This window comes from Botryllus schlosseri, chromosome 14 (assembly GCF_051294905.1).
Source record: "Botryllus schlosseri isolate E-star chromosome 14, Bs_hap1, whole genome shotgun sequence".
Classification (NCBI taxonomy): domain Eukaryota; kingdom Metazoa; phylum Chordata; class Ascidiacea; order Stolidobranchia; family Styelidae; genus Botryllus; species Botryllus schlosseri.
The window spans coordinates 8,715,413-8,726,423 of NC_137249.1; the positions used below are offsets into that span (position 1 = coordinate 8,715,413).

At 41.4% G+C, this 11,011-nt stretch overlaps 1 protein-coding gene across 1 annotated transcript; it reads right to left on the reverse strand.

The window, feature by feature from the left end:
* Positions 1 to 2,337: 2,337 nt before the first annotated feature.
* LOC145455750 (splicing factor U2AF 50 kDa subunit-like) lies at positions 2,338 to 10,723 on the reverse strand. The gene is made up of 9 exons (XM_080333728.1): positions 10,582 to 10,723; positions 10,297 to 10,493; positions 9,011 to 9,251; positions 7,491 to 7,697; positions 7,278 to 7,427; positions 6,667 to 6,787; positions 5,543 to 5,703; positions 3,708 to 3,857; positions 2,338 to 2,666 (listed from the first exon to the last, which is right to left on the reverse strand). Exons 1-9 carry the CDS (start codon positions 10,606 to 10,608, stop codon positions 2,472 to 2,474), a joined length of 1,449 nt encoding a protein of 482 aa, XP_080189854.1. The 5' UTR covers positions 10,609 to 10,723; the 3' UTR covers positions 2,338 to 2,471.
* Positions 10,724 to 11,011: the final 288 nt, after the last annotated feature.

The following is an 11,011-nucleotide window of genomic DNA, read 5'->3' on the forward strand; positions in this document are numbered from 1 at the left end:
ATTAGAACTCAAATTGTATTATACTGGAAATTGAAAGTGAAATATATTAAATGCTACTTCTAAAAGCGGAACATGTATTTCATGTCTTTAGTCCAGAAAGTTTCAATAGGTGGCATTCTAAAACAGCTCTAAAACTAAAAGAAAAGTCAGAGTCCACTTTTCCAGATTGGGATACCCCATGGACATTGGACATGCTAGATGACGATATGATAAGTAAATGCTAGATTACGAAACATCAGTTTCAAACGTTGTGATGAGCCATACATACTGTGTTGAAATATTTCATATGGCGAAGGGCGACAATGTGGTGTGAACCGAACCACGCCAACCCACTGCCTAAATTATACTGACCGATACTTTCGTGAAAGCTTTAGCGGTCACTCCGTATCCACTGCGCGCGAAACGCGACAAAAATTCTGGACTTTACTCAACTTTTATGGAAATTAAATGGTAATACTCCGTGAAAACAGCCCCGGCATTCATCAGGCTATCTTCCTGATTGGAGGATTGAACTACTTCTACTTGAAAACTGAAAATAGCGAAAAGTAAGTAAGTGGATCAAAATATATTACGAGATAGAAGTAGAAGTAGCGAAAATCAGATCTACTTGAGTAAGTACCAGAAGTAGAGAAAAACTACTTGAGTACTTCAAAAGAGTAGAAGTACTTCGTTACTGATCACCTCTGGTCACAAGTCAATCTCACTTTTATAGTTTTGACCCGAGTCATTTTTAATTCACCACCGATTGATTGATGATTTTCATCCGCTCGAAGGTATCGCTATCTGTAGTTTTTTTTTTGACGGGAGATGGATACAAATATCACACCGTATCCGATACAACTCCGTATTGCTCTTCGACCAAACTACAGGCCTTATAATATCGGGGAGAGCGCCATACCAAATTTACTAAAGCGTGCTGTTCGAATGTATCGCATTTCCATATCAATACTATCATTTTCCTCCTATGATGCGGACGAATGCTTATCCTGTCGAAGTTGGATACCTCCTGGTATGCATCAATATGAATCAAGTTCTGCATCTTTCGCATAGCTCAATTTACAGCTTTTGACAATCAATGCGAACGAATCACCATCGTTTCAACAACTACTTGCTTACTTGAGTAGATTTAAAGTCAGCCAATTCTACTTCAAGTAGTTTTAGATTGCTTATAGAAGAAGTAGGCTACTTCTACTCGAAGTTGAGTAGATTTTTCCGTCGCTATTTCTGCTTTTACTTAACTAGCTTTCTTTACTACTTTGACCCAGGGATATCTAGAATCTAGTTTCTAGATATCCCTGCTTTGACCACCTCTGGTCATGCGCAATGACTCGAGTCCAAATCGAGTCAATTAACAGATTGACTCAAGCCATTTCCGTATTTGGAGATAATGACTCGAGTCATCAGAAAATCGTGACTCAACTCGAGTCATTACAACCCCGCTTAATACTTAGAAATCAGTCAATCATCACCTAGCTAAATCAAATCGAGACCGTTATCTATTGACTTCGCGCGGGCAAGCATATGGTTGAAAACGAGCTCAGCACCGGTGTAGCAGTCGATGTAGACGCATTAGCGTTTATGACACTTGAATTAACCCCAACTATTCCGGGTAATATAGTACGCTTTCCTTCCTCAGGCGCCACGTGATACAGAACACTCACGAAAGCCACTCTGCTACCAAATCACATGATGCATAACGCATGGAACTCCTGCTCAGAACCAAGCCGATTGTTGCAGCATTCATTCACACCAAATCACAAATGCATATTTTCGTCGAATTGTTGCACTCAAGCTGACACTGTCAACAATCGAAGCGCGACCTCAATTTTAGTAACCTGCCTACTGCTCTCCTATATTATTTTCTCTTTGTCCGATTTGTTTTCCTACAAAATTGCTAATAAACCAATGATGACTTACGGGAACAAATCGATTAGTCTACCTGTCGCTGGCGGTTCCATACTATTACTGAGATGGACATTACCGAGAACGGACATTCCTGAGAATGGACCTTACCGAGAATGGCCAATGCTAAGAACCTACCATACTGGGACGGGCGTTGTCGAGAAATTTAAACCGAGAATCGATACCGAATGGGGCAACGCCGTGATGCACACATACAACCTGTTCATATGCATAACATGCCTGCATTGCATATATTGCATTCACGGTAATATCCAGTCTCGGTAATAGCATTCTCGGTATTGACCGGACACCGCCGCTGACATGTAATGTCATTTTGTCATCTCCTTGTGGACTTAATAAAGCTTCCGTATTTCATGATTGACGAAGTACTTCAGTCTCTCTCACCCCGTTAAGAGCCATAAATATCACACCGAGCAGTTCAGACCACTTTATTTACATCCAGTAAAAATAGTTGTATAGCATCCGAGTGCCCTGCAGTCCAAAGCCATCACTTCCAGCAATGGAAGCATTCCGAGTCCATCACGTGTCGCCGCGCGAGAATCGCCATCTCAATCAAATTCGCGACGATGGTAACGGTCCGGATCATAGTAGGAAGTCACGACCACACGATTGGCAAACTTTCTCCCGGACAACGCCGAGCACGCGTTTTGAGAATCGGTCGTGTCGCAGAATTCCACAAAGATTTTGCCCACGCCCGGCACGTCGGTACCAGGCACTGGGCGCGGAATTTCCAAACTTTTTACCTGAAGCGTAGATTTGGACACGGTTTTAACCCTGCACTCATTACGAGTGAATACCTACAAAGTACAAGCAGCCTAGCGAGTGTGGCAATCAGCGAAGAGCCTGGTGTCATATACGACAGGAACAACAAATCGAGATCATCGGCTCAAATATAATGCTGTCTTTTAAATTGCTGCGACAGGATAGGGTCTCAAGGTGCGAGTCTCGTTGGGTTCTCATTAAAATGGTCATCAAAAGAACTGCCGAAATCTTCAAGTTCTTATATACCACAACGCACGCCTTGTGCTGTTGGATACGAATGTGACGTAATTTGGCCTGACCATCTTCCCTGTATAATTCCTAGTGTTGATGTCACGATTCATTGCAGTTTACAACATGATTGTCATGAAAATCAAGTTTGCACTTCCTTACTTCAAAGCTATGTTTTACAAAAGAATCTGGAAATATGTTCTTAGTGCGGGCCAGAGGTGGTCAAAGTAGCCACCGTCGCTACTCAAGTAGAAGTAGAAGTAACGCCAGAATTTCTACTCAAGTAGGAGTAGGAGTGGTGGTTTACAAGTAAGTAAGTAGGTATTCTACGCTTATTTTTGCCTACAAAACTGAAAACTGTCAAGTAGAAGTAGGAGTCAAAAATCATAACTACTTAAAAAGTAGTGTGAGTAGGCAAAATCTACTTCAAGTACTTCAAAAAGTAGAAGTACTTCGTTACTGACCACCTCTGGTGCGGGCACCAACACCAGGGGAGACAACGTCTTCGGCCTTACGTCTCGATAAAGTATTTGGGAGGCGGGGTCGGTGGTGACCAAATTTTTGCACTTAGATAATGACGTCACAGTTACAACAAGCATATAGGATTGACGAGACAGAAGTCTTGTAATTGTTGAAAATTTGAGAAAATCGATACTCGAGTCAAAAAATCAGGAAAATTCTTGGAAATAGGGGCGACTCATTTCATGAGATGTCGGCCTTCGTAACAAGGACAGATCTCAATAGGCGGCGATCCGGGTACACCAATAAAAAATCAGCCGACAGGCGGCACCCACCTTTCCGAGCTTGTTGCATTCGTCTCTCACGTCCTCCAGGATGTCCTCGTACTCCTCTTCGTCCTGCAGCTCCTCGGGAGTGACCATGTTCAGCAAGCATATGACCTCCGTCACAGGTCCTTGCTGGGCGGCGGACATCAGACCCGGAACCTGGAGCGAATGGAAAGTGCCGGCAACACATACTCGAGTGGCTATGTTTTAATCCACTATTATTTCTCGACTCATTGAGGTTCAGAACTTCAATATAAAATTGAACAGTATATTGATATAAACCCAAACATCTTCGGCTGACACTCATCATGGTTACATCGACTAGTAGAGAAAGAAAGTTGGTTATCAACAATGGTATCACGAGATAATCGAGGCAAACAGATGGTATAAGCTCAATGCAGTGATACACAAACTCCCACTGTTATCACAGACTAGATTGGACCATTTTGATTGTTCATTGTAGCTATACCATGTCCTTCCCAATTATCTGCTACTTGCCGAGGATTACCCCTGACGAAAGTAATGAGGTTTGCCTCAATATGAATATATTATTCACGTTAATTTCAACTCAATGGTTTTCAGTTTTTTAGGCAAAAGACACTCTACACTAGGAGCTCCCGACCTGTTTAACAAATCATCATCTTTACAATAACAAAGGAAATATATTGAAACGAATAGAAATTTAAAGCCACAACCGACTGAGAAAGATAGTTTGAGGGTCAAACGAAGTAAAGCGTAACCGGAGGGTCATGTCATGCCATTGCATGGCAGTACTTCCGAAGAAGCAGTAGCGTAGTGTCTTGTATATTCAATACGACATGCGACTGGCTCTCTAGGACAATCATATTATACTGAAAATGTAACCACTAATTAATGCTGCCTCTACACCAGCGATTCCTAACCGCGGCTCCAAACTAGCCTTCTAGCGGCTCTGATTGATCGTTTTATGAATAGTTATAATCAATTTCTGTAAATGAATGCTAAAATAAGGGATATTAGTTACGTCTAAAGCCTCCCAGGGCCGCTTCTTAAAACCGGGAAAAGAGAAACCTTGGTGAGTAGCGTAAAACGCATTGATGAATATAGGGACGAATCTTGCGTTCTGCTTATCATAGACCTTACGGATTGTCTCTTGAGTAAATTTCGACACAATTTTACTAACATAAAAATGACGACTCATAGTCAAGTATTAATTGCAACAAGTCCAATACTACTCGCTACTCAGCGTATAATCCCCTTAAACTTGTGCAGCAAGTGCTGGAACGTCTGCAGCGCTATCACATAACGACATATCAGTATGCTGTAGTAATGATATGCATTTTGAGTTTATTTCAATGCATAGCACTCGCCAATGTGCGTCTATCAATGCTAAAATAACCGATATAAAATCGATAGAAGTCTATGTGCAATGTGCATGCTTTTGAATTAGCTGGATGTCGGGATCCAGAGGTCAGCTAGCGGTCTCAAAATTTCGGTATTAGTACCCTAAGTGGTTTCATGCGGCTCCATACGTACTCTGAAGTTTGAAATGCGGCTTAGACATCCAAAATGGTTGAAAACCACTGCTCTACAATATTATGTGGATTTCACAAAATTTTCTGAGGGGGCACGATGTAAAAAAGGTTGCAACGACTGGTCTAGACCCTAGAATACTTACCTTTAGTAACTTGTTAATCGCTGCTTTTACCTGTACCTGACTAGAAATTTTTGATGTTACTTCTACTACTTGAGAACCAATGTCTACTATGACCTCCTCTCCATGAAACACTACTACTTTGACCGCTACATAAACACTAGCGATGGATCCCTATCAGACGACCGCCTGCCGAGACACGGTCGCTCACCTGCAGCGTGACGGGCGTCGTCATCATGTTCATCAGTCCGGTCTTGGCGCCGACGCTGGCCCGCTGAACGATAAGCTTTTTCTCGCCGAGCTGCATGCCGTTCAGGCCGGCGATGGCCTGGTCGGTGATGTTGGGGTCGACGTACTCGCAGAAGGCGTAGCCTGAAAACGACGCGACTCCAGTATTTGATATTTACATTTTAATTTTCAAATATTCATTTCGATATTCCACTTATTGATCCTTGAAGAGTGAAGACCATTCGACAATAGCACCCCTATACCCCGACAAATTTGCCTCGCGTAGATATAATATAAATATACTACACTTTGATTGGGTGGTTCCCACAGATTTCTTGTGACGGGATTTGATTCTCGCTCAAGTTAATATTCTAATCGCAAGCACACTTAGTCCTGCTCCGACGCACATGCAATATCATGTAACTTAGCAAAGATACAGGGATTCAAATAAAATTACAATACGAAAAGTCTATCTCTAATGATAATAAACTAGCTTCTCGCATTTCATCTATATCAAATGAATTCAATTGACGAATCAGTGGCTCAGCTAGATTCCAGTTGCTGCATGGGCCATTGGAAGTTGCGTGAGCATATTTTTTCAAAATGAGCGCAACAACTGCCTGAACCTGAACGATGCTCGGGCACAAACACCGACTGCCACCTTACAATTTTACGTCTTACAAATTGATTCCACATGTATGACGTTGCAACTAAAATCAATGATTAGAAAGTCTATATATTTAAAATTATCATTCCAGTTCCACATGTTAGTACAGTAATCAAGGCAACAAAATCCAATATGAAATCGCAACGATGAATATATGTACCTTTTTTTGTTGGTGTTAAAATCATGATTAATATTCTCGTCTTGAAAATAGCAGACAAGGGAGTTTATTAGGTGACAACGGAATACTCAACTCGAAATGCAATCACTAAGCTACTCAATTTTGCTCATCCCTATCACCACCCAAGATTAAATTTTCTAATCTTTCATCGATTGCCCCAAATCAAATATAGATCAGTAAAATCAATTGCAGAACCAGTGACCTCGTCCCACCTTTCACCAACCGTATCACACCGTGCCTAACATAATGTTTCAAAACTTACCTTTCGATAAGGAAGTTGCGCTATCCTTGACAAGGTTGAACGCACGAAGTGGGCCGAAAGACGTGAGGAGTTCCTTGACTTGATCTTCATTGAGATAATTTGGCAGTCCGCCGACAAATACCTGCGAAACAATTTCACATACCGACTTGGCTGCCAGAAGTAACAAAAATTAAAACATGCAACACAACATTACCCCTTCCATTCACAAATATTCAACCTTATCACACGCACAATGAAAACACAAAGCGGATATGTAAGGAAAGTTGAATTGAAGAAATAAAGCATTGACAGTTTCCAGCCAATATACATCCGTTTTATACGTTGGTACTGCTCACGATTGGAATCGGACCAATAAATCATTACACACATGATTTGGCTCAAAATTTCACGATCAACGCCAACGTGCTGTCCCTTGATGTACATGCCGAGTAACACGGTCGTACCGCTGACATCCCATCCATATCAGGTTCACCCGGCATCAAAAAATAACTAAATTCATTCAAGAACTTTCCAAATACTTGTGAATCGACCTCACACCAAAATCTCAAACAGCATCGGATGCAAGAGCTCGACTTGACGTCGTTACACAAGAACAGCAACAAGTAGGCCACCTTGTGAAGCGAGTCCTGTACGACTGTGGAAACAACGCCGGGCAAATGCACAGACGGAGTCTCGGATGATCCTGGCAACGGCTTGTAATCGCTGGGACGCCTAATCTTCAACGACTGCCCCATGAAGTTGATTCCGTCGAAAGCGAGCGCCTGAAGAGAAGGAAAGTTTAACAGGGACATTATGAACGACCCCGGACTCATCACATTTTTTACCTGAGTGGTCTCGTCGACGGACCTGAATTCCAAGAATGCGAAATTTTTGTCCAAGTTGATCTGCACGGCGAGAACCGGATTGCCAGGCGCCTGCGCCAGCCCTGACATTTTCATTTGTTGATTGAAAAAATCCATCATGGCGTCTTCAGTCACGCCGAACGGAATGTTGCCGACGTACAGACGTCTGGCTTGAAACAAGTAGAACGGCTGCAAAATGAGACCCGAATTAGAAAAGCGTTCAACGCGAACAAGTTCAAAACTTATTCTGCAATTTTCAGCTGAATCCCAACAAATTCGAGTAGCCTCATGCTCGATCTATCAACATTGCTGCTTCCATTATTCCTGGCCAGTGCAAGGCAGTGTTGGGATGACTCGAGTCACCTTTTTTGTATGACTTGACTCGAGTCACTTTGGTAAAACGACTCGACTTGACTCGACCTATCAGAAATGTAGATTGACTCGTGACTCGGAAGCAAAATTCACGAGTCAATTTCAAGTCATCAAGTAATCGGCGTCGATAAAAATCACTGTATCTTGCATATTTTTGGATTGTTCGCGAAACGCTGGTGTAACCCGTGAGAGCGACCAATAATTCAATGACCATGCATTTTACTGAGCTTCCATTGTTCTCTCACAAATAAATTGGCTACAAATTAAGTGATCGAAGCTTACAGCTTACGTTGTCGTAAACTAGTAGTAAAGCAATTTAGTAGCAAAATATCTATTTCTGTTCTTACCTTAACCAAACCTCTTGTTTTATTGAAATTGAATATAGTTTATATACGCCTCAACAATTGGCGCAGGATCGAATTGTATCATATCAATATGTAAATGGGTAATGTATTGAATGTTAACAATTCGTTTCTCTATTCTCCATTTCGGCTGGTAACTATAAACTGAGGCTATGCAATTACTTACGTAGTTCAACAGTTCTACGTACATGTGAGCAATGCAACGCCTTCTTGCACGTATATTTAACTCTATATCAGTTCATCGTTTCAAAATCAATGACCACTCAATCTGTATTTCAGACAGCTAGGAAAATTCAATGACGTAATCATGCCTCGTACTTCGAAAAGGCAACTTGACTTGACTCGAGTCACCTTCGAAAATCAATTGACTTGACTCGAGTCATAATGTGCAATGACTCGAAATGACTCGTGACTTGAAGGTAGTGACTTGATCTCAACACTGGTGCAAAGACCGCAAATGTATATTCAAAAATTCAAGGCACACCGAGCAGAAGGGTGATAGAGCATAGGCTATACGTGGAGATTGTGGACAAAAGCAATTATTTTGTGAACCCAGCCATACGCATATCTATAAGCGCCAAGGCTCCATATGTGAAAGACTTCGCTGTTGTTGTTATATCGTGCCAGTGCAAAAGACCAAAAAACAGGTATTCAAAAAACTTCTGCACAGTGCACATCAAGCAAAGGTTGCTGGATATGTGGACCAAACCAAATTCATAAACACCAATGCACATTGAAAAACATTATAGCGTACTATCGTCAACTCACACAGACTTGTCTCGTCATCTGTGCACCAGGCGTCGCGGTTCCTCCGGCTCCCAGGCTCGGAGTAGTGGCCATCAACGGAATCTGACCGGCAGCTTGCATGGCCTTGTACTGCAAAGGCGTCAAGTGCTCGAATCCTTGCGGCGCTACATCCCAGTACTTGTACTGCTTCTTCTTCTTGGCTGGCCTCTCCTTGCTGCGGGACCGGCTCCGGCGTCTTCTCTCCTTGGATCGAGAGCGGGGCCTGTTTGGGGTAAAAAAAATTTCGGGGGGCTGCAATTAGAAAACAAGAGTGATGAATTGAACGTTGTGCTGAAAGCGACAGTGTGACATCTCTGGTCACGGCATAACTATACGTATATTTGAATTCTAGAAATTTTTAAAGAGTATTATTTGCCATAACTGGCGACTTTTACCGTGTAATCAAAACCAGAGCTGATATACTGATGCCTATTTCGCGAGCAAACGATCATACTGAAAACACCAGATTCCTCACTTCTTGCTATTGCTAACAAGTCTATGAGGATGGCAGAGTGCAGGGCGTCAAATCTCATTTTCACAGATGACAAAATGAGCACAATAGCAAAATAAGTTTATCGAACGTTTAATTTCAACATAAATCTCTTTACTTGATAGCTTACGAAATCCACGTATCCCAACAAATCAAAAACCAAGTAATCTCACTCAGCTAATGATACATTAGCCTGAAACAGTGTAATTGAATTGCTTCAAAGCATTTTGGCCCTAGTCAAGACAGATCCTTATTGTAATTGTAATTGTGAGCTGCTAAAAACAAGTGCAACTGAAAAGCACATCCTAGTATAGTCTTGCGTATGACATTTATCGAAACGCTCGTCAAATGAGATTGTGCAATAACAAAAGACAATTGTCAGCATGAACATTAATAATAAACAATTAGGTAAAAATGAGCCTGATCTAACACATATCAAAGATACAGATATTAAAATGCAAATAAATATACATTTATGAAAATAGAACAATATTAACAGTTACAAAATCCCCAATGCTGATTAAATTACATGATTTTACTAATTGCCTAAAAGAATGACCACTTTTTATCATTCCATTCCATCATATTTTGTGTGACATACCGAACCTCATAAAATATAATCAATGGATATCTAAAAGAAAAATGAGCTTTGGTTCATCTGTACTGTAATGGTACCATGTATGTACTGTACCATAGTACCACTGCTATAGTGCTATTGGATGCTTGAAAATAATGAATATTTCCAGCTAAATATATTTTTCAGAACTCATATACTTACCGTCTTCGAGACCTGTCCCTGTCCCTACTCCTGCTGCGTTGCTTTCGGTCACGGTCTCTATCTCTGCTTCGTCGCCGATCACGGTCCCGATCCCGAGATCTGTCGCGTTTTTTGTGTTCTCTTTTTTCTACATCACCGTCATTTTTCTTTTCGGCATTTTGAGGTAATGTATGCAATCCATTTTCACCGCCGGCATCCTATACACATGAGCAACGTTACTAAAAACTCTACATCACGGTGGGCATGAAATCTCATCACTGGTTGACAAATAGAATAACATCGTACCTTGTGATTGACTCCGACAGCTTCCATCTTGCTACGTAAATTCAGAAATCTCAACTCAATACGCCAACGCCGCCGACAAATCTGAACACATTTTACATCCGCCAAAAATTGCTTCTTCAAACAGCGACAGCGTGTGTTGAGATATGTCGCGATCATCTCTATGTTGATATAGCTACGTTATAAATTGCTATATATATTCCCTAAAACAATGATTTATACAGAGATGGTCAGTAACGAAGTACTTCAACTTTTTGAGGTATTTGAAGCAGATTTTGCCTACTCACACTACCTTTGAAGTAGTGATGATTTTAGACTACTTCTACTTCTACTCGACAGTTTTCAGTTTTGTAGTCAAAAATAAGCGTAGAATGCCTACTTACTTACTTACTTGTGAACCACCACTCCTAATTCTACTTGAGTAGAAATTACG

What these genes read in the sequence shown, in the direction of transcription:
- LOC145455750 (XM_080333728.1), bottom strand. Translation starts at nt 10,608, where the DNA reads ATGGAAGCTGTCGGAGTCAATCACAAG. An exon ending in CCGTCGACGAGACCACTCAG is followed by an intron (nt 7,428 to 7,490) that starts GTAAAAAATGTG and finishes CCTTCTCTTCAG; the next exon opens with GCGCTCGCTTTCGACGGAAT. An exon ending in CGCAACTTCCTTATCGAAAG is followed by an intron (nt 5,704 to 6,666) that starts GTAAGTTTTGAA and finishes CGTCGTTTTCAG; the next exon opens with GCTACGCCTTCTGCGAGTAC.